This window comes from Nuphar pumila, chromosome 14 (assembly GCF_984573655.1).
Source record: "Nuphar pumila chromosome 14, dmNupPumi1.hap1.1, whole genome shotgun sequence".
Classification (NCBI taxonomy): Eukaryota; Viridiplantae; Streptophyta; class Magnoliopsida; order Nymphaeales; family Nymphaeaceae; genus Nuphar; species Nuphar pumila.
This window is the reverse complement of record NC_143262.1, coordinates 91,366,053-91,384,134: the sequence shown is the minus strand read 5'-3', so window position 1 is coordinate 91,384,134 and position 18,082 is coordinate 91,366,053. Positions and strand designations below refer to the sequence as shown.

The 18,082-nt window shown below is 39.5% G+C and overlaps 1 protein-coding gene across 1 annotated transcript in view; it reads right to left on the bottom strand.

The window, feature by feature from the left end:
* Positions 1 to 18,082, bottom strand: part of EMB140 (EMBRYO DEFECTIVE 140) — a 157,355-nt gene that overhangs the window by 63,617 nt on the left and 75,656 nt on the right. Inside the window, exons 10-11 of the mRNA XM_089986770.1 lie at positions 5,962 to 6,104; positions 5,735 to 5,858 (exon numbers count right to left, since the gene is read on the bottom strand). Of these exons, the coding sequence (XP_089842896.1) occupies positions 5,735 to 5,858; positions 5,962 to 6,104 (267 nt within the window). The remainder of the gene's footprint in view (positions 1 to 5,734; positions 5,859 to 5,961; positions 6,105 to 18,082) is intronic.

Below are 18,082 nucleotides of genomic sequence, written 5' to 3'. Positions count from 1 at the left end.
TACTAAACAGTGGCTCATTACATTTGATTTACATTTAAAGAATGAATTTGTCTTGGACTTGACCAAGGCCTGATTATGTAAAACCCAGTTTTTAACAAAAAAAATCTCGGACCCGGGTCGGGTCCAGACCCGACCCGGATCCAACTCGTGCCCAGCCCCTCGAAAAGGGTTTTCGAGGGGGATGGTAGCCCACGGAAGGGGGGGGGGGGGGGGGTTCTCCAGCGACACAGGGGGCGGGCCCTGTCTGCGCCCCCTCCCTATAAAAGGCGAGAGGGGAGAGGGGAAGGCTTACGAGCCCCCCCCCTGACTCTATCTCTCGTCTCCCTCTCACTGTCGACGCCGGCCAACACCCCTTCACGGCAGCCACTCCCCGGCGACCTCCTTTCCTTCGGCAGCCCAGGTAAACTCCCTCCTCCTCTCGTTTTTCCCCCCTTTTTCTTCCTCTAGTTCGCCGGAAGGCCGGCAGGTGGCCAGCGGCCCCTGCCGAGCCTTCCTCCTCCCTTTTTCCGTCAGGCAAGGCGCTTCGCCCCCTTGCCTTCTTTTTTTTTCGTCAAGCAAGGGGCTCTGCCCCCCTTGCCCTCATCTTCTTAGCAGGCAGGGGGCTCCACCCCCTGCCCTTTTTACTATTCTGGCAGGGGCCATGGCCCCTGCCCTTCCCTTTTCATGTAGGGGCCGATGGCCCCTACCCTTCTCCTTAAGAAAGGAGGCAGAAGCCGAAGGCTCCTGCCTCATCTCTCGGAAACCAAGCAGGGGCCAATGGCCCCTGTCTCTTTTTCTGTCAAGCAAAGGCTCGACAGGGGCCTTTGGCCCCTGCGCTCCCTCTCCCTACTCGTTTCCTTGGCAGGGGCCCCCTGCCCCTTTTCTTTTAAAACCTGGCATGAGCCTAAGGCTCCTGCCCCTCCTTTCTTTAAGATCCAGCAGGGTCCGAAGGCCCCTGTCCCTCTTACTTTTATCCCGGCAGGGGCCGATGGCCCCTACACCTATCTCCTTCAACGGCATGGGTCATTGGACCCTACCCCGTTCTTTTTCGTAACTGTAGGGGCCGATGACCCCTGCATTGAGTTGCGGAGAAACCAAGTTTTCTCCCTATCTTTATTCGTTTTATGCATGCTAAACAACGTACTTTTGCAGTGTTACGCAACGGAGCCCGTTCGCGCCCCGCGAACTAAACCGACAATCACCTACGCTCGTAGACGACTTCTTTCTCGCAATACCCCAAGGTAGGAGAAGTTGCACAATGACTTAAATAACTAAATCAAGCTAAAATAATTAAAGGTTGAAAGGACTTAATTACATATACGTATATAAGTACGCTTTTAAATTCAAGGATGCGGTTTCGCGATCCTTGTCCCGCTTCCTCATTTCCTGTTTTTGTTTGTCGTCGCGCTTTGCGCCCAGGCTTTTGCTTTCGTATTTACTACTTACTGTCTTTTAATTCAAGGACGCGGTTTCGCGATCCTTGTCATTTGCTTTCGCATTTCATGTTTCTGTTGTCGTCGCGCTTTGCGCCTAGGCTTTTGCTTTTGTATTTACTACTTACTGTCTTTTTATTCAAGGACGCGATTTCGCGATCCTTGTCCGTGCTTTCGCATTTCCTGTTTCTGTTTGTCGTCGCGCTTCGCGCCCAGGCTCTTGCTTTTCGCATTATTGTCTTTCGTTTTTGCCTTGTCATCGACTCAGCGTATTCGGGAGAAATACCTATTCCACTATTTTACCCGATATGTTTTGGGAAAACCCTTGATCTGGGGCAAGGTCAAGTTGCTAGGTGATGGGTTCGTTTGCGAAGCCCATTTACCAAAACCAGTGTCGTGACTTGCATAGCACCCAGACATTGCGTCATCGGATGTCAGATTCGAGAAAATCACATGCCATATGTTGGCAAGTTGTGGGTCGTTTCGAAAGATTTAAAATGTTAAAAATAGCTTTTTTTTTTAAACATTATATCTTTGCGAAACACACTCTCGAGGCTCCTATTAAGGACCTATATCCCTTTCCTCGTAGTGTACTCTTGAACATGCGAGGCATGTTAGTACTACAACGATTGGATGAGATGGTCTTATGACCTCGATTAGTGCTTTGTGCACGTTGTTGAAAACACATATAAAAGAATGGAATCGCCTTCATAGGCAAGATGCTCGTTTTGGTCTAATAGACCAAAGCATGAAGAATGAGGCAACGGCTAAAAAAACCCCGTCGCGCTCGATTCAACCTGGCTTCGTCAAGAGAGAGGACGAAGGGTACTAACTCCGATGGACAAACCATTTATGACTTTTCAGGCAATAGACCCATCTTCCCCGGTCATCGGAGGTTAGGGGGGATAGGGGCTACATAAGTTAGCCTAACACTTCTGCAGAAGTTGGATGCATCCCTATCAGGCCTTGGGGACTTACTCTCTCGACCATCGGTCGTCTCCATAGGAATAGGATTCAGTCAGACAACCGAGGTATCTTAAAATACTTAACATAATGAACACTCGGCTTGGACTCGACTGTTTTGACTCACGTGCCATGTATGTACCCGCATGGCCGGTTAACAAGTGATAACTAAATTGAGCATGCTCACCTTTCAGTTTGTTGTACTTAGTTTGCTCGTTACTACCCGTTGCATAAATTATCTATGCCTAATTTAGTTCTTTCTGTCTTTCTGCTCTCCTACTAGTTTTTCGCAAAACTAACCCATTTCATGGGTACAGGTGACGAATAGGTGCATCAAACGATGGCGCGACTGCGAGATGATTTAAGGATCCACTGTTTCTGCTCGTAGTTCTTCTCCTGGACATTTTGGTTTTTGATACGATTTTCCCTAGAGGAAATCCAAATTTTGTACAAACTTGATACTCTCTTTAAATAGACGAAACGGCTTCCTAAGTATTATTGCAGATCGTCCATGATAAATCTTTGTTCTCTCGCTAACGTGCCCAAGGTTGTCAAACTTGTTCTTTTTCTTTTAAAGAAATCATTTCCGCTGATTTTAAAAATAAACTCTGTAAAGAAAAGGAATTTTTCAACTATTTCAAGGAAATTATTAGGTTCGAAATTTTAGGGCGTTACAGATTAAGTCCTAACCAGTGTTACCGGAAGCGCCTAAGCAAAAGGGGAAGCGTGTTTCCCCGAAACGCGCTTCGGGAGCGCGAAACGTCGCACTTCCGAAACGCGTGGGGAAGGGTCCCCTTTTTTTGGGAAGCGCACTTCCCTTTTATGGGAAGTGTGTTTCCCTTTTATGGGAAACACGCTTCCCATTTATGGGAAGCGCGCTTCCCCCACGCTTCCCCATTTTTTTCGCTTCCCCCTAGCTTCCGGTTCGCTTCCTAGGTCGCTTCCGAGACGGTTGATAATTTTCTTCTAAGTGGTCCCACGCTTCCCCCCTTCCTAAATTTTTGAAAGTGCCTTGCTTCCCGCTTCCCGCTCCCGCTCCCGCTTCCTTGACTGGTAACTCTGGTCCTAACCAAACTTGACTAAAATGAACATGGGCAAAAGATAGGTTCAAAGTTCAAACCAGTTGCATTAGATATGGAAACTTCCAAAAGTTTACCACTAAAAAAATACTTTTGCAAAATTACCTAAATTTTAAATGTTCGAAACTAGTTTTGTAAATTCTAGGAAATGACTTAAATGGTGTGAACCTTTACTGCACTGTTAGATCTACATAGATCCAACCACTGAGATAAAAGAGAAAGCAGATGGAGTGCCCTGTCTGCACATGTGTGGGCATGCACGTGCACACATTCAAGTGTGCATGAGAAATATAGATCATGATCCATAGTAGGAACACAATGTATTAGCAATTTCTCAAAAAAGACAAGTGTGAGAAATGTGAGTTATGATCCATAGCAGGAGGACAATGTATTAGCAATTTCTCACAAAAGACAATTTGTTTGGAGACTTTGTTATAAGTGTTTTTGCAGAAAAAATGTCAAACTCGTCAATTTTCAAGAAGGAAAACCTGAAAGAAAAGGTAAAGATAAAATTACAGATGAGTTTCATAACAAGATGAGAAAGTAGAGACAAAAAATGGGGAATAAAGAACTAATACTGTTTTTACCTAAACTGAAATGGTTCATGACAACATTTTGATACATTGAAATTGTTGATGATTTTAGCATATCATCATAGGATAGATTTAAAATCATTTTATGAAAAATCCCTCGATGATATGTAGACATTTTACAAATTTGGACATATCTATTATAGGCTTGAATCCTTTAACTATTTGTGACATGAAATTGGGCTCTGTATGCATATTGGGCTCATCTACAATATTGATTAAGCAATTTGATCAACGAACAAGGGCCACTAAGTCGACTCAACTCAAAGAACACTCAAACACAGTGTTGTGAAAGGCGTTGAGGCGTAGCGAGGCACTCCACCAAAAACCGAGGCGAGGCGTAAGCCTTGAGGCGTAAAGCGTAGGCCTCAAAAAAATTTGAAAACTTAAAAAAAATTATAAAAAATATCTAAAAATACAAATAAATAAAGAAATGCTTTATTGACTAAATAACAATCAATAAGAAATAGAAAATCTCAAATAAGTACTAAAAAATCTGAGATTAACATATAAAAGTAACTAAAAACTGATTACATGACTGGAAAATATATCAGATTAACCAAAAAAAGTTAAAATATACTAATAAACTGATTACATAACTGAAATAACTGGAAAATATATGAGATTAACCTACAAAAGTTAAAATATATGAGATTATTCTAAAAAATATGAGATTAACATATAAAAGTGACTAAAAAATGATTACATAACTGGAAAACACATGAGATTAACCAACAAAAGATAAAATATACTAAGAAACCGATTATAAAACTGAAATAACTGGAAAATATATGAGATTAACCAACAAAAGTTAAAATATATGAGCTTATTCCAAAAAATATGAGATTAACATATAAAAGTAACTAAAAAACTGATTACATAACTGGAAGATATATGAGATTAACCAAAAAAAGTTAAAATATACTAAGAAACTGATTACATAATTGAAATAACTAGAAAATATATGAGATTAACCTACAAAAGTTAAAATATAAGAGATTATTCTAAAAAATATGAGATTAACATATAAAAGTAACTAAAAACTCATTACATAACTGGAAAATATATGAGATTTACCCACAAAAGTTAAAATATACTAAGAAACTGATTACATAACTGAAATGACTGGAAAATATATGAGATTAACCTACAAAAGTTAAAATATATGAGATTATTCTAAAAAATATGAGATTAACATAAAAGTAACTAAAAAACTGATTACATAACTGGAAAATATATGAGATTAACCAACAAAAGTTAAAATATATTAAGAAACTAATTACATAACTGAAAAATATATGAGATTAACCAACAAAAGTAAAAATATACTAAGAAACTGATTACATAACTGAAATACTGGAAAATATATGAGATTAACCTACAAAACTCTTATTGATTATGTCTCATAAGTCTTGTTGTAAAATATATATATATATATATTTGCTCCTTGAAGCACAAAGGGCCGCGCCTCAAGGCGAGGCGCGCCTTTTGCGCCTCAAGGCGCATTTTTTATAACACTGCTCAAACATGAGAATCAACAAATGCATTAAATTCAAACTACTAGCAGTATCTTGTACATTGCTCACTATATGGACAAAAAGCTGCCTAATAATAAGGCTCAATCATTAAACATACCAAAAGACCACATTACCACAAATAAGTTTCTATAGCAGGAGAGAGAGAGAGAGACCTTTGACCCAGTTCCCTGAAATCTTTTACTGTAACATCTCTTGTAAATAGATCTTGCCTCATTAATGTTATTCAATCCAACCTCCATTGCTATGTAACTTTGCCAGGCTTCCAACATTGAGCCACTTCAATCATTAAAAGGACCAATGGTTAACAAAACTACTACAATAAATAAAAAAACAAATTTCAGCATCCATTTGAGTTGCAAAAGGGTATGCCTAAGCAGACCTTGACTTAATTAAGCTCTCCCATACTCCTCTAGCAGCAACCATATCTTTTCCAAGCTCCACCTCTAGACGAGCCCAATATGCATACAGATGCAAGAATTCATCTGTGCCCTTCAGGTGTGGTGAAAAATATTCTGTAGCACGCTGCAATTAGGTACAACCTTGTCAAAAATAAATAGACCTTTCAATAAAAAAACCCATAAAAAATATCCTGAAAGCAGCAGGAAGAACAACAATAATAGCGCTTACAATAACCTAACTGTTAAGATATGCATATACACATATGTATATGTATGTTAAGATACAGATTTACATATACATATACATATATGTATATGTATGTTTAAAGTGCTGTAAACCGAAATACCCATTAAGGGTATTTCGGTACTTTCACTGTAATAGGCGTCAGCCCAATAGGGGCTGACAATCCTTTTTATTTCTTTTTTATTTTCTTCTTTTTCTGTTTTCTTTTTTGCTTTCTAGGTTTTTGTAATATTGGGACCAGCTCCAACAGTCACCTTGGGCTGCCCCCAATGGTGAACTTGTTCTATAAATTGGCCTTAAAGGCCTTGTATTCTTTAACACTCTTATGAGTGAATTTATGCAATATCAACATTTGTAAGACCCTTGTGTGGGTAGTTTGGTGATTCAATCAAGCATTCAACTTGATTGAGAGTTTGTTCTTACAAGTTCTTGCATGTATATCGGATTCGATCCATTTCATTACACTAACTTCATATCTTATTCCCAACTAAGATCCAGGACTGGGCCTTCTGCATCTTCAATTGGGTTCCATATCTACATCAATTTTTTTTCATTAATTTCACTAGTTCATCAGATGTTTTCAGTTTGGTCAATAATGTTACCCATGTGACCAAAATTAAAATGAAGCAGTTAAATGCAAAATTAGCATTTCATTATGCGGCAATCTAACTGTGCACCTTTTTTAGTTGTTTGACATCTTCTCAACCTTCTTCATCTTCTTCAAGAACATCTCTAGAAACCAAATATGTAGAAAGCATAATATGCATGTGTGCATCTGTTTGTGTGTATAGATCTGTCAACTTAATTGTGATTTATTAATTCCATCAACCTTCTGAAGCTTCTGGACATTTTTCAAGAACACCTCTCAAACACCAATATATAAAGGGAAAGTTTGCAACACCCTGTGCTTCTTGGATGTTCTCAGCTTCTCCTGATTGCAAATCACAATCACAGCACATTCTCAAGTTTAGTGGAACATGAGAACGTGCAAGTTTTCATTGTGATTCTCACTTGAATCCTGTGAAAGATAGTCACAAGACTCACCCTGTGACCAACAATCACAGCTTTTGGATTCTCAGTTGTTATTGTTCATCCACCTCTGACGAAAGTTATATATATATATGAAAATCAGGGTCATGACACAAGAAATCACTAGAGGAAAAAGAGAGAGGAGAAAGAGAAGGCTGCAGCAATCTTCCACGACCTACGACATGGGTCCTGAGTTCCTTATATTACCAATAATGCCCCTAAGTTGGTATACAAAGTAATTTACATAAGGGGCAAAAAGAAAAACAACAAAGATATATAAGATGTTACATAAAGGGCGTCACACCGAAAATGTCAATTTGGATATGGATTCAGACCCAAAATGTCATGCCTCAATAGCCTCCCTCAAGTTATGCATGTGAGAACCATGGACAACTTGCTCTTCAAGTACCAAAATCGTTGCTTACTTAGCCCTTTTGTGAATAGATCAGCTACTTGATCCTGAGTTCCAACAAACGGAGCCGTGATCACCCCACTTTCTATTTTGCTTCTGAAGAAATGTTGATCTATCTCAATATGTTTGGGTCTTACGTGTTGAATTGGATTAAGTGTGATCTACTTTTGGACAGAAATGGACCTCGGTGTGGTTGATTTCGCTTGACACAAAGGAAGTTGTATCCAAGTGTTGTGTCCGGGTGTGGTGCCCTGTTAGAAGAGTCTATGTTACACAGCAAGTACTTGATCCAAGTTATTTCTGATGATGTCGTTGCCATTGACCGAAATTCGGCCTCAGTACTGAAACAAGCCACATGCCTTTTGCTTAATGTTGCTCCATGAAATTAGATTTTTTTCAATGAAAACACAATACCTGGAAACCAATCTTTTCTCATCTGGGTCACCGCCAGTCTGCATCTGAAAAAATCATCATTGTTAATATACTCTTACTACTACCGCTCTTTTTATAACAACGTCCATCGCCAAGAGTGCCCTTTAGATATCTAAAGATCCTTTCAACAGCTTCAACATGACTAGCGTGTGGACAGTGCATGAATTGAGAAACTTGATTTACCTCAAAAACAACATCAGTACGAGTAAAAGTGAGATATTGGAGCATACCCACAATACTTCTATACCTCGTAGGATCATCAAAAATCTCTCGTCCAAGTTTTTGCTGCAACACTCTTGGAGTTAATATTGGCTTGCAGTCTTTCATCCCAACTTTGATAAGCAAGTCAATTGTATATTTATGTTGAGTCAACAACAATGCAACTATTCTCCTATCAACTTCAACACCCAAGAAATACTTGAGATCTCCTAGGTCCTTTATTTTAAATTTCTGACTCAACACCTCCTTAATCTCATTAATATGCTACACAGAATCCCCTGCAACTATGATATCATCAACATAGATAAGTAACACAGTTATTCAGTTCTGACATTTATAAATAAAAAGGGAGTGATCCAGATGAGATTTGCGGAAGCCATGTTTTTGAATTTCAAGTGAAAAGCTTTCAAAACATGACATAGATGCTTGTTTTAATCCATATATGAACCTGTTCAACTTACACACATAACTGATTGGATCTTTTTCACTATATCCTTGTGGTTGTTCCATGAAAACTTCTTATTTGAGGTGTTCATGTAAGAAGGTATTTTTAACATCTAGTTGGCTCAAGAACCAGTCGTGGTCTACCGCTAGTGAAAGAATAACTCTAATAGTCCCCAATTTTACAATTGGACTGAATGTTTCTTCATAATCCAGCCCATGCGCTTGGGTGAACCCCTTTGCAACCAACTTTGCCTTGTACCTTTTTATGTTGTTACCTAGTTTGTATTTGATTTTAAAAACCCACTTTGATCCAACCACGTTCTTTCCTATAGGCCTCTTGACAACATCTCATGTTTTGCACTCATACAATGCTTGCATCGCTTCATTCATAACTTCAATCCATTTGTTGGATTTTGAGGCATGATTGTAGGATCTGGGCTCTTGATGTTGTGAGACAGCAGTTAAAAATGCTTGATGCTCAGCACTAAAGCTTTTATAACTCACCCACCGATCAATAGGATGTGGTACTCTTTTGGATCTTTTAGTTGTTTGGACATTTTGGTCATCTGGCAATTCAATGGTTCCCTGTTCTGAATAATTTTCTGGTGCATTTCGATCTCTGCAACTGTATATAATTTCTGAGTGTCCCATCTACTCTGCTGATTTGTTGTCCTATAATAATTGTCAAGTTCATCGTCAGCTTCATTATTCTATGCAGCCAGCTCCATGGGAAACAAACTATCATCCAACCATGACAGATATAGTTGATTTGGTTGTGACAGTATACTTTGAGACTTGTCCTTTAAGTCGAAATTTAGTTCATCAAAAATAATGTTTCTCGAAATACGAATGTACATGTTTTCATCATAGCATTTGTACCCTTGTAGTCATTGGCATATCCAACAAACTTGCAAATGTAGGCTTTTCTGTCAAACTTAGTTCTCAAAGATATATCAATATGAACATAACAAGTGCAGTCGTATGCCTTTAGATAATCATAATCAGGAAGTTGTCCAAACAGTTCATGATATGGTGATTCGTGCTGGAGCACCTTCATTGGGAGCATATTAATTATATGAACAGTTGTATGAAAGGCTTCTATCTAGAGAAACAAAGGAACACATCCTTCATGCATCATGGCAAGAGCACTCACTACAATGTGCATGTGTTTTCTCTGAGCAAGGCCATTTTGCTGAGGTGTTTATGGACAAGATACTTTATGATCGACTCTACTTTCTTTAAGATATTCAATAAAGTCCTTTGAAGAATATTCGTCCCCACCATCACACTAGAAATTAAGAATGGGCAGGGCGAACTGATTACGAACCAATGTATGAAGGTTTTTAAATATTTTAAAAACTTCATGTTTATGATTCATAAAGTATATCCAAGTATACCTAGAACAGTTATCAATAAAGGTAACATAATATCGACTCCCAGAGGAAGAAATATTGGGAGTCAATCCTCATACATCATAATAGACAATTTCAAACAATTTAGAAGCTCTTTTATTAGTAGAAACAAATGGCAGTACATGACTTTTCGAGACTTGACAACTGGGACATATTTTATTATTTGACAATTGACTTAAACAGGACAAAGAAATTAAACCACTAGAAACAAGCTCCTCAACAAAAGCCTTATTGCAATGTGCTAGGCGACTATTCCAAACTCTTAGCTGATTTGACTCTGACTTGTTAATAAAACAAGAAGAGAGATTTTCTAGATTTTTCAGCAGACTTGATCAAAACATGAACCAATGGATTTTCTTTGAAGAAATACATGTTCCCCCATCTTTCTCCTTCAGCGAACATCCTCTTCACGTGAAGATCTTCACATAAACAGGAGTAAAAATGATGCAAGAATTAGTATCATCAACAAGTTTAGAAACAGAAACAAGATTCTTTTTTTTATTAGGAACAAGAAAAATATTTGACAAGTAAAGATTAGAATTAGACATGGAAATAAAAACTTTTTCAAGGTGTGTGATGGGGTGACCAGTGTTAGCACTAGTAATAACTCTATCTCTACCAAAGTAAAGAGTCAAGTTTTTAAATTTACCTTCATCCCCAATTATATGATTTGTTGCTCCTGAATCCACATACCAAACTCCCTGATCATATTGTTTCAAATTCAGTCATATTGTTTCAAATTCAGCCATGCAATGGCGGCCAATAGAAGTTGTTTGTCCACTGATAATTGTTGTTTTGCCCCTGACCCTCCTGATTTACTTGTATTTATTCCTTGTGAATTTGCCTCTTCAGAGTACCTTGGGTCATCTTTAAACCAACAGTTGGCCTTAACATGACCCAGTTGTAATGAAGTGGATTGAATCTGATACACACACAAGAACACACCTTCAATCAAGTATAATACTTGATTGAATCAACACATCACCCACACAAGGGTCCAATGAATTGCTATTGCATATACACACTCATGAAAATGAGTTAAGAAATATACAAGGCCCATTGTGCTTATCTATAATACAATGAGGAGGAAGGGGCTGAACATGTGACTGTTGGGGCTGCACCCAATGGTCACATGTTGGGGCGGCTCCAACAGCCATATGAGCTGCCCCATTTGCATAGAAAAAAGTGAAAAAGTAAAAGAAAAACAAAAGTAAAAAATAGGGTACAAAAGAAGGTACAAAATATCAGCCCATTAGGGGCCGACTCCTATTTAATGAAAAGACCGAAATACTCCTAATGGGTATTTCGGTTTACATAGTTATATATATATTAACAATATCTTAACACATCTTAACACCCTCCCTCAAACTCATGGTACAACAACAGAGAGTTTGTCAAGTAGGAAACGAAATCTGGGAGACAGAAGCACCTTGGTGAAGAAGTCGCCTAGTTGGTATCCAGACAGAACACAGGGCAATGTAATGGTCTTCCTCAAGAACTCTTCACGAACGTAGTGGCAATCCATTTCAATATGTTTGGACCTCTCATGAAATATATGATTGCTTGCAATGTATACAGCACTCTTGTTGTCACAGCATAATCTTGAAGGTTCCGCAATATAAACTCCCAAGTCTTCAAGAAGTTGTCTAAACCATACCAACTCAGACGTAGTTGTTGTCATGGCACGATACTCGGCTTCAGTGGAGGAGAGAGACACCTTTTATTGTTTTTTGCATCGCCATGATATTAGAAAATCACCTACAAACACACATAAGTCAGTAGTTGAGCGTTTACCATTTACATCCCCTCTCCAGTCAGAATCAAAATATGCAATGACTTCTAATGAGAAATATGATGATAAAAAGCAGTCATGATTAATGGATTTCTTAATATATCTAACAATTCTCATTACAACACTCATATGCACTGTAGTGGGAGCATGCTAGAATTGACTAACAAAATGAATAGCATGAGATATATCAGGACGAGTAATAGAAAGATAAGACAAAGCACCAATCATTTGTCTGTAGGGAGTTAGTGAAAGAAAGAAACCCTATCATCGACAGAGAGAGGAGAGAGAGAGAGAGAGAGAGAGAGAGATTCTAGAGGAAAGGGGGTTCAGTCTATCGTGACTGCCCTCTCATTCTATTAATAATAAGTGTGTAAAACACTAGGGTACGAAAATACCCCTTAATAGAGTGTTAATTTACATTATACATGAACTGGGTCTGGACCCGATCCACTACATAAATGGATCGGGTCAGATATATACACAATGAGGATGATGACGACTTCTTTTCAGCCTCCCTCAAGTTGTGCATGGTGTTGGACCATGAACAACTTGTTCTTCAGAAACCAAAATCTATCCTTTGTCAACCCTTTAGTGAGGATGTCAGCAACTTGTTCTTCAGTTGGCACATACATAGGCTCAATCTCTTTGTCTTCAACCTTTTTCCTAATAAAATGTTGATCTATTTCAATGTGCTTTGCTCGACTATGGTGAATGGGATTGAATGACATGTTGATGGCACTTTGATTGTCATACAACAACAGTGACCGAGCAATCGGTTCTCCCAATTCTGTCAGGAGATGTCTTATCCATGTACCATCGGCCGTGGCAGTGGCCATCGATCTGTATTCAGCCTCAGTGCTTGATCTAGCAACCGCCTTTTGTTTTCTACTGCTCCAGGATACCAAGTTTGGCCCAATGAAGCTGCAATAACCGGATACTGATCGTCGTTCGTCTGGATCACCCGCCCAATCAGCATCAGCATAAGTGACGATCTCATGGCCCCCGCCTGGATCTAATTCTTTTTTTTTTGTATACCAGCCCATCACCAACTGTACCCTTTAGGTAGCGAAGTATACGTTTGATTGCCTCCATATGTGACATATGAGGTTCATGCATAAACTGGGATACCTGATTAACCGAATATACTATGTCAGGTCTAGTAAAAGTCAGGTATTGCAACATGCCAACTAAATTGTGATACTTAGTGGGATCTCCATATATATCCCCTTCTTGTGAACTCAATTTCTGATGAATGACACTTGGAGTTGTTAACGGCTTACAATCTGTCATGCCTGCTCTGCCGAGAATGTCCAACGTATATTTGTGTTGAGTAAGGGTAAGTGTATCATTTCTGTTATCAACTTCTTCCCCAAGAAAATATCGCAGCTCTCCCAAATCTTTCATCTTAAATCTCTGATTTAATAACTTCTTCACCTGCTCAATGTGACTTTTACAATTCCCTGTGATGATGATGTCATCTACATATATCAACAGAAGAGTAGTGACTTCTTGTTCATTGTGAATAAATAATGAGTGATCCAGAAGAGACCGAGAGAAGCCATGCCGTTGTGATTCTAGAGAAAAATTGTCGAACCAGGAACGAGAAGCTTGTTTCAAACCATAGAGTGCTCTCTTTAATTTGCATACATATTTTTTGGCGTCTCGTTCTGCATATCCAGTAGGTTGTTCCATGTAGACCTCTTCTTTTAAATCCCCGTGCAGAAAAGCATTTTTTACATCCAGCTGGCTCAATATTCATCCATGTTTAATGGCTAGACTCAACATAATGCGAATGGTCCCCATTTTAACTACAGAACTAAAAGTTTCATCAAAGTCTTGGCCTTCCTCTTGTGTGAATCCCTTGGCTACAAGTCGAGCCTTGTACCTTTTGATGCTCCCATCTGGTTTATACTTTATCTTGTACACCCATTTTGACCCAACAACATTTTTGTTCAGTGGTCTAGGTACAATCTCCCATGTCCCACATTCATGTAAGGCCTCCATTTCTTCATTCATTGCTTCTACCCATCTTTTAGAGCTCGCAGCTTGATAGAACATGAGAGGCTCATCCTCTTTACTTATGGATGTCGAGAATAACTGAAAATCCAATGAAAAATTTTTATAACTTACCCACCTGTCAAGCGGATGTCGAATCAGTGAGGATCTTCTGATATCCATTTGCTGCGAAGCGGATGATCCAGATGGATCCATATTCGTACAAGGAATGAATGAGGGCGCTTTCTCTCGCCGGGTGTACACAATACCCTTATACCTTGTTGGCTCCAAGTCATATGTAACAGTTTCCTCCGTTTGAGTCTCATTGGCTGAATCCTCATGTGACTCCTTCTGACTGCAATTTTCTGGACAGTCTACTTTACCATTAAAGAAGAGTTCTGAATTTAATCATGGGTAGTATACCTCAATGTTGGAGCTTGAGTTATCAGTATCCACCATAGTTGAATTAGTATCCTGATCAGCAAAGTTCATTTCATCGAAAATAACATTCCTTGATATTTTGACACGCTTACTCAGGGGATCATAACACCTATACCCTTTGTAAGCTTCTGCATACCCTATAAACCTGCATTTTAAAGCCTTATCTTGGAACTTGTGCCTGAGTGAGCTGTCAATGTGAACATAACAAACAGACCCAAACACACGTAATTCATGATAATCAGGTTGTGTGCCAAAAAGAGAGAAGTATGGTGACTTATTTTCTAAGATACTCATGGGCAATCGATTTATCACAAGAACTGTGGAGTGGAAGGCCTCAGTCCATAATGATACAGGGAGATTACTCTCGTGCATCATGCTCATTGCAGTCTCAACAATATGTCGATGCTTCCTCTCAGCAATCCCATTTTGTTGAGGTGTATGAGGGCAAGACACTCTTCTCTTTATCCCATTATGCTGAAGAAAATTAACAAAGTCACTCGAGGAGAATTCACCTCCTCCATCACACTAGAAATTAAGAATGTTGGTAGAGAAATGATTTTGAACAAAAGAGTGAAATTTCTGGAACAATCCAAAGACTTCTGATTTGTGCTTCATAAAAAATATCCAAGTATAACGTGAGTAACTATCAATGAAAATAAGATAGTATTTACTGCCAGAAAAAGAAGTAATTGGGGCAGGACCCCAGACATCTGAACAAATGACCTCAAATGGCCTTGAAGCTCTTTTATTAATGGAAGCAAAAGGTAAAGCAAGACTCTTAAATAAATGACAACTAGAACATTTTGTATCAACGACTTCTGAACTCAGACTGGACTTAGGAATAAGATTATTCAAGACAAGTTTTTCAATGAAATGACGACCACAATGGCCAAGACGACTATGCCAAAGTATTGGCTTATTACTTTCAAAAACAGTAAATATAAAATCAGAATCAAAAACCTGACGTTGGTGAGGCTTCAAGGATGAATAGTTGGAATGAATGGAGGAAGGATCTTCTTGAAAGATGTACATGTTGCCCCATCGTTTTCTTTCAGCGAGTGTCCTCCTCGTGCGAAGATCCTTGACATAAACAGAAGAGGGAGTAAATTCAACTGAAGCATTAGCATCATCAACAAGTTTTGAGACAAAAACAATGTTCTTTTGAATATTAGGAGCATGGATGGCACTTGAAAGTTTAAGAGAGGACTTTGACATGTGTATAATGGCATTTCCAGTATGTGAGATTGCATGATGGGATCCATCTCCTGTGACTATGCTATTCTTTTCAACATAAGGTGTAAGAGTCAAGAGTTTACCTACATCACCCGTAACATGAGTAGCTGCTCCGGAGTCGACATACCAAATTCCTTTGTCATTTTGCTTCATATTCAATCCTGCCAAGGCTGCCAACAGCAACTCTTTTACTTCTCCATCCTTCCTAGCCTCTGCTTGTGGAGCTTTCCCTTTGTTTTGAGGATTAAACCAACAATTTGCTTTAATGTGCCCTTTCTTGTTGCATAGGAAGCAGGTGGGAATGGGTCTTTGTCCCTGGATATTGGGTGTTGGAAGTATGTCACGACCTCCATAGTTATTTCTCCCTTGGCCTCCTTTTCCTCGAAAAGAACTTCCTCGTCCTCGACCATAACTCATTCCCATAGCCAGCACATCTTGTGTTCCGGAATTCCCATGAGAGTCTTCAGAGGATCCTTTCAGATTCATCTCATATTGCAATAATTTCGCACGAAGATCTTCAAACTTTGGAAGTTCTGGTAAACATAGTAAGGTTGTCGTCATAACATGATAGTCTGGCCCCAATCCACTCAAGGTTTGTTGTACTTTATCTTTTTCACTGACAAGACACCCAACAACGGCCAGCTGATCTGTGATGCCTTTCCTTTTATTCAAGTATTCCATAATAGACATGGAATCTTTCTTCAGCATTTGAAATTCTCGCTTAAGAAACATAATTCTAGCATCAGAAATTTGTGAATAGGTTTGAACTAACGTATCCCACAGTTCTTTTGCCGAACAATCATCAGGAAGAGCAATAAGGACCTCCTGTGAGAGGGTTGAAGTGATGTATGCCACTAGCGATTGATCCCTCTTCATCCAAGCAACATATTCTGGATTCTTGTGAAGAACAATAGATTGTTTTCCTTTATCATCCGCCTTTTCTTGCGAAAGGAATTCTGGAGGCGGTGGGACTGATCCATCCAGATGACCAGAGAGGTCCTGACTCTTTATAAACGGGATGATCTGTCTTTTCCAGGTTAAGAAGTTACAGTTATTCAATTTTTCAAAGACTAGTTGACTGAGAAAACTTGAGGACAGACATGATTGCCCGTGAGTAAAATTCATTTGATGAATATGTTTGAACTGACACTTAGGTATGAAAAACAAAAAACAGAGGGCTCGGCTAACAGAACACTGCTCGGCTAATATATATGTAGATGATGACAGAACACTCGACCAGTCAGAGTACTCGGCTGACAGAACCAACGAGACCAGAACTAACAGTGACTAGCAGGGGATACTCGGCAGACAGTTCTTTTCAGAACCAACGGAAACATAAATATTTTCAGATAAGGAAAAACAGATGGCAAGCAAGAAAGTAACAGTGATTAGCAGGTGATACTCAGCAGGCAGTTCTTTTTAGAACCAACGAAAAACAGCAGGGAAACAGCAGGGATTAAAAAAAAAGAAAAACAGCATATGATCTGAAATGAAATCCACGCAGATTCACGTTTCTAACCAAGTCGAGTTTCTCACAGAATCATAGTTGTCGAGTCTTTCACAGAATCACAGATCAAGAAAGAAAGGAATCACAGATGTCGAGTTTTTTTACAGAATCACAGAAAGAAAGAGAATCACAGATAGAAAGAAGATAGAGTTTTTCATAAAGGAAAGGGGAACCTGTACTTAACGTTTCCAGATTTATGCTGATAGATCCACCCAGATTCACGCTGATAGACTCACGCTGATAGATCCACACAGATTCACGCTGGCAGCCCTTCACTCCCACATTCACGCTGCTTTGAGATCCACGCAGATTCACGTTGCTGATAGATCAAAGCAGATTCACGCTGCTGATAGATCAAAGCAGATTCACGCTAGCAGCCCTTCACTCCCACATTCACGCTGCTTTGAGATCCACGCAGATTCACGCTGGCAGTCCTTCACTCCCAGATTCACGCTCTGATATCATGAAAGAAAGAAACCCTATTATCGACAGAGAGAGGGGAGAGAGAGAGAGAGAGATTCCAGAGGAAAGGGGGTTCAGTCTATCGTGACCATGGTTGCCAGTTGAGGAAGCGGGAGCGGGAAGCGAGGCACTTTCAAAATTTTGGGAAGCGGGGAAGCGTGGGACCACTTAGGAGCGAATCAGGAAGTGTCTCGGAAGCGACCTAGGAAGCGTCTCGGAAGCGAGGGGGAAGCGAAAAAAATAAAAATAAAAAATACAAAAAAATTGAAAAAAACAAGGGAAGCGTGATGGGAAGCGTGCTTCCCATTAAAGGGAAGTGTGTCCCCCATTAAAGGGAAATGCGTCCCCCATTAAAGGGAAGCGCGCTTCCCAAAAAAAGGGGGCGCTTCCCCCCACGCTTCGGAAGCGCGACGTTTCGCGCTTCCCCTTTTAGCTAGGCGCATACCGGTAACCCTGATCGTGACTGCCCTCTCATTCTAT